The sequence below is a fragment of the Stegastes partitus genome, unplaced genomic scaffold (assembly GCF_000690725.1).
Source record: "Stegastes partitus isolate 25-593 unplaced genomic scaffold, Stegastes_partitus-1.0.2 Scaffold662, whole genome shotgun sequence".
In the NCBI taxonomy this organism is placed as follows: Eukaryota; Metazoa; Chordata; class Actinopteri; family Pomacentridae; genus Stegastes; species Stegastes partitus.
Window position 1 is genome coordinate 243,067 of NW_007578393.1, and position 17,533 is coordinate 260,599.

Sequence of the window (17,533 nt, forward strand, 5' to 3'; positions counted from 1 at the left end):
AAGAATAATAAAATAAGAATTTTAAAAAATTTAACCACTGTGGTAATTTTACCCAAAATGTGATCTTAAGAGGTTAAAATTGTGGTATTTTAATAAAATTGCTTTATTTTACATCATGTCTCACTTTAAAAATTTGCAGTTTGCAACATCCTGGAATTTTTTGGCTGAACTGCAGGCAGTGTTTCCACAAAGCAGAGAGGAGACAAGACGACAGACTGACTAGAAAATGAAAAATAAATGTAAATAACAACAATTTTCTTGAAAAACTGTTTTTAACCATAATTTCACAGATTTCCCTGTTTTATTAAATTACAGATATCCACTAAAATCCCAGAGAAAAAATATTATTCTACACGTTGACTGTAAAAAACAGGTTACAACTGTCCACATAAACAAATCTATAATTTTACATAGATTTGACAATATTCTATTGTATTGAAATCAGCTAAAATAACATTATTTTATAGACATTTGTCAGTTGTTAAAGTTTTTGAACACTGTGGTACTCAACTTTTTTTAACCTAATTTTTTCTGGCACTATTGTTGCTACAGTTTGTCTTTTTTGTTTTTTTACAGTGTACTTGATCAATAAAATAAATTCAACATGGTTCAAAAACGGTACACAGAGGGGCAAGTTGTCAGAAGATACACTCAGCATGGTGAAACATCTACAGTTGGCGTGCAGAGTAAAGGGTTAGGGTTAAAGCAAAGTTTGTAGAGGTTGTAAAAATGTTTAAATAGTAAAAGATCTTTAACAGGTAGCGCCTCCATTTTTTCCAGCGTTGATAACACCTGTGGGCACTTGGAAAAATATTGTACATGTTGGTTTTATTCTTTTTTTTTTTTAAGGATTTATGGCATTATAACTGTCATTCTGCACAGAAGACATTTCTGAGTTCTCTCTCCTTCATGGTTGTGCTGCTTCCATAGAGGTGCAGTGAAAAATGAGCCCACAGTGAGAAAAAAACAGGACACACACAAAAAAAATTGTATTCCCAAAGTGTCCAAATGTTAACATAATGGATCTCTACATCTTTTCAGAACTACGTTCACATGTTTGCATGCTTCTAGGACAAGTCAATATATTACTTTTGGTTCTATGACTCCATTCTGACATAAACAGTCTTTAAATTTTGAGTGAATTTTACTTTACATTGCAGTGAAAAATGAGGCGACAGTGACTAAAAATCTGCTTGGGGTTAAGAGGATTAAAAAAAAACATTAACATTGACTAGATAATTAAGAATGCTATGTAATGGATAAAAGGAAGTGTGCCTGTACACAGCTGAATGCAGTTTCCATCCAAACAATGAAGAAAAACATCAACTACACACTGTGTGTCCACTTTGTGTAATTTGTGCCTATTAAACTGCCACCCTGAATTCGGACCCAAATATTTCAAGTTCCTGCATGTTTTCTGTCTGGCAGTCAACAGAGGGCGCTCTTCTCCAGACAAAACCCTCCTGAATGTGACATTCTGCGAAACACAGCCAACGTGGTCGCTGCCCTGCAAGTTGACTCAATTCAAAGTCAGACGCCGTCTTGCATGTGTGTCGGACGAACTGTGCAAAAAGGCTTTGTGACGCATGAGGCTTCATCTTCAATTGAGTTTTATGAGAAGGAGCCACGGGGGAGCTGGCCTCGGCCTCGGCTACTCTGCTTCACGCTAATGGCTTCCTTATGGCCTCCCATTCCTCACATACACGAGCTGAGGGCTGCCCGAGCTATTCGGAGAGGGCAAACCCCATTTCCTGGTTCTAAACATACACCGCTGGTAGAGGGAGCGAGTGGATGCTTCTTCACTCTCTGCAATGTCCCTGAATGCAGCATTCTCATTTCTGCGCGTGCACTTAGGTGCGAAGCAGAACCTGAGATTTCTGCAGGATTTATATACACGAGTGTGTTTGTGATGGTTTTCCTGGAAGGCCGATGACCTGCGAGTGAACTTCATGTCGTCTGGACCTCTTCATTTTTAGACAGACGTAACATGATCCATCACATCGGTATTTTTAGAAGTCCTCCTCTTGCCTAATGTGCACCAGCTGTGCAAAAGTGTTGTGGTTCGGCGAAAGAAGCCAACATGCAACATTGTTCTCGTCCGCCGCTGTGCTGTCACCGGCCTAATCCTGGTCTTACGGGGTAAAAACAACCGCGAACTGCTGGACATTTTAGGAAACAGGCTTGTGCAATGGCTATTTTAAATCCGTCAGGAATCTGTGGTCATCCTCTGAAAAATAGACTTAAAAAAACAGCAACTGTCATGTGTCGGTAAACAAGGACATAGGATAGAAGAAACTGGACCAACAGTCGACAAGCGAGTATACAGATGTGTTTCAATAAATAACACCAGAACTACACAGTCAGACGCATTTTCTTTTTAGAGCTTTTGCTGTGTGATCACTTATGTTTTTTCTACTTTCTTACAGCTACCTTTCAGGGCTTTTGACCACTAGGGGCGCTGTGGAGAAACGTTTTGATGACCGTAGCACACATTTGCACCAATCAGCCAATGAGTAACACAGATTATGTTGTTATAGCTGCACCTATCAGTGGATGGGATGTAAAAGGCAGCGGTGTATAAATAATGAATGGACGAATGGATGAAATTAGTCACCAACTATTTGGATATTGATTCACCAGTTTGAGTAACATTCTAATTTTAAAATAAATGTCTAAACTTGATGATTGCTCCCAGCTGAACATCTATCTAAATGTGGTGTGTTTTAACATGTAGGCAGCTCTGTTTTGTTTCTAATGAATATTTCATAGGGCACCTCTTGTCTTCATCCTTTAACTAAAGTGGGCTTAGCTGTGCAACCATACACACAGTGAAGAAAACCGCAAACCACCCTGAACAAGGCAGGTTACAAACCAAAAGTTTATCGCGCCACAAATACTAATCATTCACTATTATCTTTTAAAAGTGTTGACATGTTCATATGCACTGCTAACTGCAAAGAGCTCCCTTCAGTTCTTTACTTAAAAAAGATAAAAATGAAGATCCTACATGATGTTTTGAGGGTTTTAAGTGAAATAATGAGATGCATTATCTTTTTAAATGGGCATTTACGGGCAGTTTGCTCATAAATCACACACTGTAAGAAAGAAAAACACGCTTACTTGCAATGAAATGCAGCAAAATACTGTTCGATACCAAATCTGAAGCTAATTTCATCCAATCAATGACGGTTTGTTCATGAGGCTTGTCTTGGTGTTCTGGTTACCTGTTCCTCGTGCAGCACCACCTGTCCGTCCAGAGGATTCCCCAGAGGAGCAACGCTAACAAACGGCTGCCAGACGCCGCTGATGGTTCGGGGGAAAACGTCGTAGAGCTCCATGCAGTGAATGGTGTCGCCGCGCTCCTTCATGGAGTACAGCGATACGGGGTTACAGGTGGCCACGTACACAACATCTGGAAAACACACACCGAGTTAAGATTTAAATTCAGCTGCTGCAGGGGGCAGAGCTTCAGCATATCACACACAAGTCAAAGGATGTATATGTAGTCAGCAATCTCTTTTAGCCGCTTCTTAAACACACTTTTATTGATTATATTACTGAAATTGAATTTCTTTTGAACTGTCTTTTATTTCAGTCCATTTTATTTATACTTTTTGAACGTGGCTGTTTTGTTTTGTTTTGGCCATGCTGTGTTTTTATTTGTCTCTTAAATCCTGATGGTTTTATGTCTTTGTATTTCCTTTGTTATGCAGATGACACCCAGCTATATTAATCTATAATAATAATAATAATAATAATAATAATAATAATAATAGTAATGATAATAACAATAATTAAATAGCGCTTTTCAAGATACTCAAAGACACTTTACAAAGTAGGTAAAAACAAAACAAACCAACAAAAATAACAGGTTAAATAGATAAAATATAATGGGACAGGACCATCAAGAAAAAGGAGAATTATGAGTTGTAGGCAGTGTTGAAAAGATATGTCTTTATGGATGTCTTGACTATGGAGAGTGAGGAGGATTCTCTGATGCTTATGGGGAGCGAGTTCCAGAGGATGGGAGCAGCAATGGAGAAAGCTCCAGGTCACCCCAGATCCGGCATTTGGTCTGAATGGGGGTGGACAGGAATCTAGTGTCCGCTGATCGAAGGGTGCGGGTGGGAGTGTGCCAGTGGAGGAGTTCAGTCAGGTAGGGGGGAGCCAGGTTTTGGAGAGCTTTGTAGGTGATATTTTTTACCACTTGTTGAAAATGAAATTGTCTGAAATATCCTAAAATTTGTTCGAAACTACTCAGAAACTGCCCAAAATGACATTAACAGTCACTTTAACAAAATCTGAAATTAATCACCAAATATTTTGCTGATCAATTCATCAATTTGACTATCATTTTAATAAACAAAAATGTCTAAATTCTCTGGTTGCAGCTCCTTAAATGTGAAATTTTTCTGGTTTCTTTCCTCTTCTCTGACAGTAAACTGAATATCTTTGGACAAAACAAGACATTTGTCATTAGGGATTTTTCAGCACTCATCCCAACGTCACAAAACTTGTCGGAAATGACTCAGGAATTGTCCAAAATGTCTTGAAACCTGTTCAAAATGATACAAATGTTTTTAAAACGACTCAAAAATTGCCCCAAAAAGGGAAATTACAGTCAATTCTTTTAATGCAGCTTTATTAATGTGAATATGCTCTGGTTTCATTCCTCTTTGACAGTAAAGTGAATATCTTCTGTGATTTTCTACATATTTTATTCTATCCATATAATACTATATTCTATCTATATTCTAATATTATTCTATTAAACATTGACAGGCAACTTTCACAGTTGTCTGACATTGTATAAACTAAATAAGTAATAAATTGATTGGGATTAAATGAAAATGATGAGTAGTTGCAGCCCTAATTCTGACTGACTCGTGTTGCTGATATTTTGCTGTTGTCTGATTTGTGATGACAATCTTGGAATTTGCTGTGTTTTAACTCTTACGCAGCTGTTTTTTGGTTCTGTTATATACCTTAAAGGGCATCTCCTNCTCTGAAGACTCAAGCTCTTGTTTGATATGCATTTTTTATTTCTCTTTGCTATTTGGTCTGATCAAATAGCAAAGAAAATAAAAAATATAAAGAAAATAAAAATATATTAAAAAAAATATTTAAAAAAAATCTGAAAAATAAAAATAAAATAAATAACAATAATAAAACAATAATACTAAAATAATAATTAAAAAAAAAATTAACCACTGTGGTAATATAACCCAAAATGTGATCTTAAGAGGTTAAAATTGTGGTATTTTATTAAAATTGCTTTATTTTACATCATGTCTCACTAAAAATGTTTTTACAAAAATGAACGGTTTGCACCATCCTGGAATTTTTTTGGCTGAACTGCAGGCAGTGTTTCCACAAAGCAGAGAGGAGACAAGACGACAGACTGAGTAGAAAATAAAAAATAAATGTAAATGACAGATTTCCCTGTTTTATTAAATTACAGATATCCACTAAAACCCGAGAGAAAAAAATATTATTCTACACGTTGACTGTAAAAAACAGGCCACAACTGTCCACATAAACAAATCTACATTTTTACATAGATTTGACAATATTATACTGTATTTAAATCAGCTAAAAACAACATTATTTTATAGATATTTGCCAGTTGTTAGTTTTTGAACATTGTGGTACTCAACTTTATTTAACCAAATTTTTTCTGGCACTATTGTTGCTACAGTTTGCCTTTTTTGGTTTTTTACAGTGTACTTGATCAATAAAATAAATTCAACATGGCTCAAAAACGGTATACGGAGGGGCAAGTTGTCGGAAGATACACTCAGCATGGTGAAACAGCTACAGCTGATGTGCAGAGTAAAGTTAAAAAAAAAAAAAAAAAGAAGAAGCAAAGTTTGTAGAGGTTGTAAAAATGTTTAAATAGTAAAAGATCTTTAACAGGTAGCGCCTCCATTTTTTCCAGTGTTGATAACACCTGTGGGCACTTGGAAAAATATTGTACATGTTGGTTTTNATTTGCTGTGTTTTAACTCTTACGCAGCTGTTTTTTGGTTCTGTTATATACCTTAAAGGGCATCTCCTGGCTTTATCCTTTATTTGAAGTGTGTTTAGTTGAGCACTCACACACACAGAGAAGCCAGGAGACTTCATAAGTCTCATTTGTTAATATCCTGTCCCTGTATATTTTATCCTAAAATCAATCCTTCATTACATATTTCATCCACTGATCCTCTAATATAACGCTGAACAAACCCTAAACCTAGAACCAGACAGTGTATTTTATTAAAAGTGTGTGTTTTGTGTACCGTCTTTGGTGACGACGTCGCAGATGATGTTGACTTCATTCATGGGAATCTGCCAGTGCGCTTTCTCCTCGCTGAAGTTCAAAGCTCTGCTCTCTTGTCGGCTGCATGGAGAACCCTGGACCCGCAGAAACACTGGACCCTGCAAACACCGGTCACACTGTTAGAGCCGCACAAACACTCACAAAGCAGGAAAGCAACGCTGCTGTCAGACGTTTGCAGTTGTAAACCTGTGTTCCTGCTGCTGGATTCTCATCACAGAGCTGCTACTGAAAGTGCAGATCTGACAGTCGCTGCCAAGCTGCAGGTAAAAAACAGTGATATTCACAAATGATGCTGTGTGTCAGACATGCATCCCCCTGTGAGACGGAGAGGCTGATTAACTGGTTACTCACTGCTACAAAACAGCTGTGGTTGGTTATAGTTCATCCAAGGTACAGTGGACCTCAAATGTGACTAGTTCAAAGTTTCAAAGTTTCCAGCAGCAGAAGAGCATCGGTATCATCATTAGCAGCTTTTCAACGGTCTTCTTGTGGAGATTTAGAGTAGTTTAACATGTTTATAGAGAAATGTCATACCTTTTTGTAACCCGTCATGTTTTGGGTTTAAAAAAGAAGAAGAAAAAAAAATCTACAAAATTACAGCATTTATCACACATGGAAAATGTAAAAACACATAGCAGCAACTTTTTGATGGACTTTGTACTAATTATGTACGACAATCGGGCTGCAAGGGGGCTCAGTGGTTAGCACCGTCGCCTTGCAGCAAGAAGGTCGCTGGTTCGCGTCCCGGTTAGGACACCCAGGATCTTTCTGTGTGGAGTTTGCATGTTCTCCCCGTGCAGTGTGGGTTCTCTCCGGGTTCTCCGGCTTCCTCCCACAAGGTCCAAAAACATGTTGAGGTTAATTGGTGATTCTAAATTGTCCGTAGGTGTGAATGTGAGTGTGCTTGGTTGTCTGTCTCTAAGTGTAGCCCTGTGATAGACTGGTGACCTGTCCAGGTGTCCCCTGCCTTCACCCTGAGTCAGCTGGGATAGACTCCAGCCCCCCACGACCCTAGTGAGGATTAAGCGGTGTATAGATGATGGATGGATGTGTGACAATCAGTTGTGTTTATTAAAAAATAAAAAAATAAAAAAATCTAAACTTAAAATCGCAATATTTCATTGACCAAGACTCGTGACAAAAATTCTGGGAATTTTCAGGTGAACTGCAAGCAGAGCAGAGACGAGACAATTGTAGAGCTAAAACAATAATGGAAATATGTAATTTTCTATAGTATTGGTAAAAACTGCCGGCACTTGGAAAAATGTTGTACAACTCGATTCCAGGTTTAATACATTTTAAAAGAAATAATCAAAGAAATAATTGTATTTTTTATTATTATTTTAACATTTTTGGCATTCTAACCATGTCATACTGCAAAAAAAACATTTCAGAGCAGAAAATAAAAGAAAGAAGCGTACATTCAGCATGGTGACACATCTTTCTCTATTTAAAGAGCAGCGTAGAGCTAAAAATGTAGAGGCTGCCAAAATGTAACAATCTCCACTTTTTTCTAAAGCAAGAAATGCAGCTTTTGTTTTTGTAAATTTGTTGTGATTTATGGCATCAAAAACGGCACAGAAGGCACGTTTTAGTTGGTTGTGTTGTTTCCATTGAGGTGCAGGACTTTATATTGCAGTGAAAATTAGTGAAGAAAAGCGTAACAGCAGCAGAGACACACAGGTTAAATTGTATCTGACTATGATATAGAAAACCACTTTTTCAAGTTGATCCTAAATATTTAGGACTTGTTGCACCACACTGTTGTAAATCTGTCTAAATACAGTTTATCAGAGTGTTTACCTTGATGCCTATGGGGTGAGTCTCAGTTGGACACAGCATTTTGCGGCGAGCGTTGACTCCTTGGTTTACAGTCCAGTATCCCGTCATCTTCACCTCCGGCAGCGGCAACCTAAAGACAGAAGGTCACATTGTGACAGCTGCCTAAAATAATGTGATTTCCTGATACTATAAATACAGTAAGTTGTGAGTTTTGGCACAAATAAATAGCATGTGGCTGCTTTTGTTCCCTGTGTGCACATATTGTTGTTGTTTTTTTTAAAGCTGTGGGTGTAACCATTATGAATGGCCGCATGAATGAAAATAAACCGATCCTATTTGAACAAGTAAATGATTTCAGATGGAGGATTTATTCTGGTCAGAGCTGGATCTTTGCAAACAAAGGCTTTAATCTGATCCCACTATATCTGCTGGAGAAGCGTCCACGAGTTCAGCTTGTTGTGTCTGACCAGATGTTTACTGGTGTTTCCATGAATCACAGCTGGACTGAGGCCAAAGTCCTATTGGCTGCAGGTGGGCTGAGAGATGCAGCAAAAACCACAAAACACAGACATTCCAGGGAGCTCGGAAGAGGAGCTGGAGGACGGACGGTCCGCTAACCATAAATATTTCTATGAATGGAAGAGCAGCAAGACACATTGGAGAGGCTGTTTCTTGTTTTCCATGTCCAAAAGTGGAAATCAACAGACAAAATATTTGCTTTTATGTACATAAGATGTGGAGAAAGCAACTAGTTGGATGTAAACTGTTCAAGATGGGCTTCAAAGTCACTGAAAGAGCCACTACTTGCTCGAAACGTTTTTTTTAGTATCATAAACTCTGGATATTTAAAATGGTATCTGTGAAATTTTAGACTGATATAAAAAATATTTTCAGATTATTTTTTCCAAAAACACTTCCAAGAGGTTTTTCACACTTTGAAAGTATGTTTCAGCAAAAATATCTCAACAATTATTAAAGATAAAAGCCTGAAATCTTCAGTTAGTTCTGATCATCTCATTGGTTAAGGGTCTGCTATGTTGGACATTAAATAGTCTGATTATGGATGAGTTGAAATATGAAAAAAGAATGAAGCTGCCATTAAAGAGTCCCATCCTTGGAAAAGTCATGCAGAAGTCAACGACTGATATTTTCTAAACCATATATACCTGCATGTTACAATAATACATACAAAGGATATATACTTTGTGATATAAAATACTTGTTCATAAAAATGAAAAAAAAAGAAGTTATTTTTGTTGAGCTTCCATAACTGATTAAGCAAATATGACAAGTTGTACCACAGATACAAAACATGTAGAAAGTGGGCCAACACCCTGTTTAAAATATATACATTCATATCAAAAAGTACCTAAAATTTCACAAATAGCTTTATAAATATCTATATTTCATGTGATAAAAAATTCAGGCAAATCCGGGATGACTGAGCAGAAGCTGTTCTTCAAAATGTGCTGATTTGAGATGGAATCAATTGTGTAGACTTTGAAGGAAAATACTTGTTTCTGCCCTGCTGGGTTCTTATAAAGTTAAAAACCCAGTTTATAAACGGGATACTTTAAAATAAAACCACAGGAGACAGGAGAAACAAATATTTTCCTTTATTTTAAAGACAAAGCTGTACATGAGGAGACAATGTGGTGGATATTAGAATCTGAATTATAAATAAAATTGAGGTATGTGAACGATGGAGACGTTGATTAGTTCAGGAGGCGGTGAGCCGACCTCATGGATGCCTCACACTTTAACTCGGTCTGAAACCAATCGTAAGGCTGAAGGCAACATCAGCCGATTTCAAGTATGTCAGGATTTTACTGCCCGACACTCAGAAATACATTAAAGTTACATTAACAGCAACGCTCTCAGCAAGAAGGGTTCCAAGTAGAGCCGATAACAGTTCACCACAGAACCGCTAATCTCCCACCAACCACTTTCTGCTGATAAGCGTCCAGAAAAGGCTCTTTAAAAGGCATTTTTCAATATCAAAAACCGGTCGCAGAGCTTCAGAGGGACAATTTTGGGACCTCTGGATGGTTCAAAAGTGATTGAAATATTGTGTTTTGTTTGCTTTAATATCTAACTGTGTATTTGAAACGTTTGAAATATACTAGTTCAGCAAAAACAATGTCGACTTCACTCCGTTTTTGTCATGTAGTGACTTCTTTTCAATTGAACGTTAAAATAATCTCAAACATTAAAATATCTGGCAAATGATTGATAATCGAAAATGTGATTCTCCTACAGCTAAACTGCATCTCTCAATTTGGAGGGAAACATCTTTTCTCCTGGATTACATCTGTCGGTGACGTATGACGACTACATCCTACATCTTTTCTGTGTATTTCACTGCTTCACTGTCGCTCTTGTATCCCAGAAAAGGAACAGAAGCTATAAAAATGTCATGAAATCATCACATTTTCTTAAATCTAACCAAGTAGGTTGGTGCTCGAGCTACTAACGTGTAGTTATTGTAAAAAAAAGTGTCAAAAACAAAACTTCCTTCATGGACTTTAAACTGGAAAGTGTTCTGTCATAGCGGTTAGTGTTGGCGAGAAAATACAGATGTTTCAAATAAGAATGCAGTTTATTTGTATTATTTTGTGAGACAGGGTTGGGCTAAATTAGGTTTTAATATTTTAACATTTTTTCTGATAGATTTCTAGTTTAATCAAACAAAACAAAAAAAAACAAAAGGGGCAGCAGCCTGAAAGACAAATGGTTCTCCATTTGAAGTTTGCTACAGAATTGTCTTCCTCTTTCAAGAGCTCAGCTAGTATCATGTAAAGCACAACAACCACCAAACTCTTCTCGTTTATCGGTTTGTACATCAACTCACACATGAGTCCGATCCAGCAGAGATGCGAGCAGAGGCGTCAGACCAAATCCCACATCCTCACCTCGGAGCTGCTGTTTTTAAAGCAACATCAGTCAAATTACTCCGTCTATTGTTTCGTTACAACCTACCACCGTGTTTTCTGATCTCTGTGAGAACTTCACAACAACGTACAGTATAAACTTCTCTTCAACTCACAACGTGGCAAAATGTGACCAGAATGAACAAATGTCATTTATTTTTGTTTGACATTCACATGTACTGTGAAGTATAGAACAGTCGTGGCACACAAAGGGGAGCTATGCAATATCGAAAGTCAGTCCTGCTCCTGACATGGTTTGTATATTCCAGCTGTGCGTCACAACTCTTTCTAAAGACTCCATTGAGGATCCTTCGATCCTTCAGACCCATTTTAGGAACTGAGACGTCCTGTGTGATGGAAGGAGGCTGAATGAGTGAAATGAGATGTGCCTTTTAAATGTCAGATTTGAGGTGAAGATGTTCCATTTTGTTGTTTCGCTTCTTCTGGTCGCATCTCTGGTGGGAGGAACTAAGAAGCGAGGAGAGGAGTTGATGTACAAACCAGGAAACAGCAAGACAGGAGAGTTTTAATTGATAGTTGTGCATCTCTTAATTGAATGAAGGGTTTCTAGTTTGGCAGCTTCAGATCCTTCAGATCTCTTTTAGACAACCAAAGCTGACCACTGACAACAGAATGTGAGTGTATTTATCACCTTCCATATCTAGTTTTATTCTCAGTAAAGTATATCTTGTTGCTATTATATTAATCAAAGCATTTATTCAAAGTTACGTAATTTCCTTGGGGATTAATAAAGTTCTATCTTATCTTTATCTGAGTGGGAACCGGTTACATGACCCTCTAATGAGGCTCTGAAATGTTTTTATTCTACTCAGATTCATAACTGCAACAGATGCTGAGGTGAGATTATCCACTGACCTAATCTGAGCCCTGACCGACTGTCTCTATACGTGTCTGGGTGTGTGAGTGTTTCTGTCCTGGCGTCTCCTGGTTTCTTACTCCTTAGCCAGTTTGACGGAGCTGGGCTTGGCTCCGATGGGAATCCCGTGTTTGTGCAGCGCCTCGATCAGAACCTCCCGCATGTCTTTGTTGTACGAGTCGAAGTCGAAGACGTTTCGCACCACGTTGGCCAAACCCTCGTTGGGGAATTTCTGGTGGGAAAGGTGGAAGAAGGAAATAGGAGAAAGGAAGAAGAAAGAGAGGAGGGGATGAAAGGATAGGAGGGATTCATGGGAGGATGGTGGGGGAGATAAGAAAAGTGGATAAAAGAGCAGAGGAGAAGGATAAAATAGGAAAAGAATCAGAGGGGATGGGGTAAAGGGAGAGGAAAGAGAGAAAATTAATAAGTTTACAATTCCTCAACAAGGGTCAATGCAGGGACAGTCTGGAACAACACAGAGAGGCAACTCATCTCTGATGGATGGATGTTTTTCTTTCTCGCTGCACTTTTATTGTCTGTAATATAACTGAATAGATAGATGTTAAATGACTTGAATCTATTTTACAGTACAAATGCAAACATATTGCTGTTTAACCCTCTGAACCCTCGAGAATCTTTCTTTTTTGTTTTTGCTCCGGTCACATTTTTTCACACTGTGGACTCATTCTTCATTGTGATATAAAGTCCTGCACCTCGATGGAAAGAGAACCACCATGACTAGAAGGAGAGAGAACTAAAACATGCCCTCTGTGCAGTTTTTAATGCCATAAATCACACAACAACAACAGAAACAAAACATGAATTTCTTTAATTATTTGCTCTAGAAAAATTAGAAAATGTTCTGGTTATTTTACGACTTACATTTTTGCAACCTCTACATATTTAACTCACATTTTTGTGATGTAACTGTCGATCACAGCTGACTCATGACTCCTCAGTTGTGCTGAGGAGCCCCTTTTGTTTTACAGAATCTGGTGCAAACATCATATTATTGCAGAATTTTGATATGAAACATGTAGAATAAAGGGATTTTGATGAAACACCGCAGTTGTTTTTGCTTACATTTGATTAAATTTCCGAACAGTACATCTTACATGTTTAGTTTGAGGACTGCTGGAAGAGTTTAACATCTGTCAAGTCTTTTTGTTTTTACAGTTTCTGGTTCTGATGAATGTCATAATTTTGGTGATTTATTTTAAAGATGCCTTTCAAAGCTGCGGACTGGTTTTGAGGTTTAGAAGATTATCTACAGGTAAGAACAAGATTTCATTTTATTTTTATTTTTATTTTTTTTACGATTTCAGTCGACTACAATTTTCTTTGGTTCATTACAGACCTGTAGGCAACATGAAAGCACTATTCTCAGCACTGTCGCCTTTAAACAGACATTTCTCATTAATTTTGACAAGTCTGAAAATTAATCAAACCATGAGAACTAATCAATCAATGGCAAACATTTCAAAGGTTATCAACTATGCAAAAAGAGTAACACATATAAAAATCACTTTATTTGTATAGCACTTTTAGAAGACAATTCACATATAAGAACTTTTCCTTTTTTTAAATATTATGAAACTGCCAAAATTATAGCTTAAATAGTTGTCAGATGAATGAAAAAGTGATTTGATATCAGTTCTGACAGGTACCGATTCCCACCAAAATAACTTCAGAGGCTCAATTTGCAGCAATAATCCTGATTCATTTAAAAACATAGATGAACTGACAACAAACATAACAGTTGCAGCCATGAATGTGACTTCAGGCCAAGAGCACAGCTGATCTGAGCATTCGTCTTGGTAGAAGCTGTAATTAGATGTTTGTATGTGTTCTTAAAAAGACACAATTCTCATAATGACACAGCAGTCATGGATTCTAGGGTGTTATTAACCCCATAATTGCACTTTCACACCTGCACGCTGCAGAGTATTTACACAGTATTATAAACGGCTGCCCGATCAATAGCAGCCTCATCCCAACAGGTTCCAGCTGAATGCACAGAGCTGCGGGCTGCATCGATCAGGCTTCCCTGTTACCACAAAGGTGAAATGGTAATTAGGGCCAACATGCGCCTCAAAAGACTAAATTATTCTCTGTGTGTCCCACTTCTGCACATATCAATAGTGATGGTGATGGATGACAGGACCGGGTGGCCAGTGGGGAAATCAAACATAAGGGCTTGTCCCTGTACACCGAGTTATTGATCTACGGTAGTCAAAGATTGAATCCTGATTTTCCCTCCTCCTTTACTGAGTGCAGTTCTCCGGTCTGTTTTTCTTAGTGTTAAACACTGTGCACATTCTTTTCTGTGGTCTTTTAGAAAATGTGCACAAATCGGAATATTACATTCACATGAAAGAGCACAACCATGAATACAAGCAGAGAGAACAAGAGAGATGCTTCTGTGAAGCATCAGACCATTTTTAATGCCATAAATCTTTTTTTTTTTTAAAAGACAAAAAAAAAAGCAGAACTTTTTGGATTATTTGCTTGAGAAATATTGAAAAATGTGCCCAAAGAGGTTACTAATACTGGATATTTTACAGCAACTGCTACTGTTTTTTTTTATTATTTTTTATTCTACTCTGTATTTTAACTCTAGAAAGACGTTTCACCGTGTTGAATGTATCGTCCAACAACTTGCTCCTCTGTTCACTGTTTGTGAGCCATGCTTCATGGATTTTATTGATCCAGTATGTTTGATTTTCCTCTCAGTCTTTGTTATTGTCCTCTTTGCTGCTCTTGCTGCTCCGAAAAATCTCCAATGTCTTGTCTTGTGTCCCAGCTGAGTCAGTCATGGCTCAGTTTTTAGTTTTCTAAACAACCTGATGTAAAAAGTTTATCATTGTTAAATAAACAAGAGATTTTTGCAAGTTCCAACAGATAAAAACTAGAAATTACTATCAGCTTTACATGTTATGGGTATCTTATTATTATTACCTAACTATTTTCAGTTTGTTTTTTGGCTCTCAGTCTCTCTGATTTATTGCCATGCGTCTGTAAATTGCAGCATCAGAAAAATACCCTGGTTTACCCTCTCCACTCCAAATTGCATGCATATCAGTCAAGCCGCACCACCGACCACCACTAGTAAATTTTTAAACTGCAGGAAACACTGGAATATGATAAAAACGGCTAACAATATTTATTGCATTTTCTGTAAAGAGTGTAGCCAAAGTATGGCTGGTAAACGTAAAATCCCCCTCACTGCAGCACTTCAACAACAAGCAGTGACAAACTGAAGCAACGAGGAGTCAGAAATCATAATAAAATTGTAAAATAGCTCAAGAAAAGCAAAGTCCCAGATCACCCTGATAAAAAAAGAACAAAACATTTATCTGCAGCTTTAATCCTTTTTATAAAATCTGTTTAGAATTTACCAACATGTGTGGGAGATGATGGAAAAGAAAACATATTTTGGGAGCAACTAATGTGAAAAGTTGGTCTGGAGCTCCTATGTCTCCAAGTGGAGAAGCTGTTTACAGCTCAAATGAAACTACTATGGCAGCGCAATAAAACTGTGGTACCAACTGGCACCGAATTCTATTTTTTAAACTCTTGAATATATTATTACAAATAAACTGTTTACCACCGAGGACATATTTCAGCAATTTCATGCCGATTTAATGCAAAGTGTGGCTTCCATGATGCCAGGATCCGAAGAACGCAGGAATGAAAACGTGGCCACAATGACTCTGAACTATCTGCTAAGTTGGACATGATGCAAATCTGTGGGCTCTGAATGACGAGGAAATTAGAGGGAATAGATGAGGGTGGGAGCGCTTTGAAACTCAGATTTCATACTGTGAGAAATTCTTAGAAAGTGCAAACAGCTTCCCAATACTGGAAATCTTCCTGAACTGGGTAATCTGACATTCACACCCAGAGTAAGCAACATGATGACCATTGTTCAGGAGAGACTGGGGATTATTCCACCTTAATTCACCACATTTCTAGAAAAAAAGTTCACAGATGACCGCCTCATATTTGTTTGATTGTCTTTCTGTGCATGTTACTGCTTAAAACGTGCAAAATATGGGGTCATAACCAACATTATTATTATCATTTGCTTCTAATTTTACCAACACAATGTTTCTATGTGACTATAATGAATTAAAACAGATCTTGATAAAGAAATCAAAAGTAAAAATATGTATGTCGAGTGCTTATGGCACCACTTTTTATAAAATTATTTGAAACACTATGAGTTGGAGGGCTGCAAGGTGGGGCAGTTGGTAGCACTGTTGCCTCGCAGCAAGAAGGTTGCCGGTTCGCGTCCCGGTGGGGGCACCGGAATCTTTCTGCGTGGAGTTTGCATGTTCTCCCCGTGCAGCGTGGGTTCTCTCCGGGTTCTCCGGCTTCCTCCCACAGTCCAAAAACATGTTGAGGTTAATTGGTGATTCTAAATTGTCCGTAGATGTGAATGTGAGTGTGCTTGGTTGTCTGTCTCTAAGTGTAGCCCTGTGATGGACTGGTGACCTGTCCAGGGTGTCCCCTGCCTTCGCCCTAAGTCGGCTAGGATAGACTCCAGCCCCCCCGCGACCCTAATGAGGATTAAGCGGTGTATAGATAATGGATGGACTATGAGTTGGAAAACCACGATTTTCCTTTTAACCCAGTGTTACGTGCAGAGTGAAGGGTTTGTGTGTGTGTGTCTCCCTCTCCACCGCTCTCCTACAGGTGATTATTGGAAGATGGGCAACACCTGTGGATTTCCTGCCACTGCCACCTGTGAGCCACCTGAGGAGTGGATGATTGGCTCGTGCTCTGGCCGGTTGTCCAATCGGTGTGGAGGATACTCCTATATAAGCCCTCATGCTCCTTTGTTCACTCTCTGCCTCTTGTTTGCTGTCTTTTTGCATGTTGCTGTCTGCTTTTGAAGGTTTGTGGTAGGAAGGTGTTCAGCTGAGGTAGGACAGGGTACCCTATACATGTAGTTCTCTTTTTGTTACATGCACTAGGTTATGTAAGTTTTGTTTTGCTATCACTATTAAGACAGCCAGGCCTTTTGTTTTTATTTTATTTTCCTTCAGAAAGATTTGAGTTAGGCCCTGTTTTATTATATTTATTTCTTTGATTTGGCATGACCCCACAGCTGACCCTTCCCCCACACCTTTCTGACACCTTCATTTTGTTCATTTAATTTATTTATTCCTTGAAAATAAATAAGTTGTTCTTCACTGCCACTCACTCTGCTTGTGAGTTCTTCCATATTGACAGTTGGAGTTACGTACTGTAAGCAGGAACATAACACCCAGTAACAATATTATAGAACTCTTGCAGTTGGGTTACTATTGGTTGTTTTATCATCATACCTGGTCAATGACTGTCCTAATATTAACCATAAATGCAAAAAAAAAAAGAAAAAAATTCTCTTAAAATGTGTCCCTGACTGGCACTATACTCTATATTTTTAAAGCTGCTATTGTTGCCAAGTAATGGAAAAGTAAAATAAAAATCTGCCTCTTAGGGTGAAAAATGAAGGTTTTATGGTTGGTGGAATATCGGAGTAGACAGAAACGTGGACATGTTTTGACACCATCATATAAGTGGTTTCTAATATTCCATCAAAGCAGGTGGCACCATTGACGACCACATGTACAT

At 38.1% G+C, this 17,533-nt stretch overlaps 1 protein-coding gene across 1 annotated transcript in view; it reads right to left on the reverse strand.

Moving 5' to 3' along the window:
* vwa8 (von Willebrand factor A domain containing 8) overlaps nt 1-17,533 on the reverse strand; it is a 109,472-nt gene that overhangs the window by 41,734 nt on the left and 50,205 nt on the right. The window contains 4 exon segments of the mRNA XM_008290255.1: nt 3,225-3,412; nt 6,282-6,420; nt 8,126-8,234; nt 11,992-12,143. Coding sequence (XP_008288477.1) covers nt 3,225-3,412; nt 6,282-6,420; nt 8,126-8,234; nt 11,992-12,143 — 588 coding nt within the window.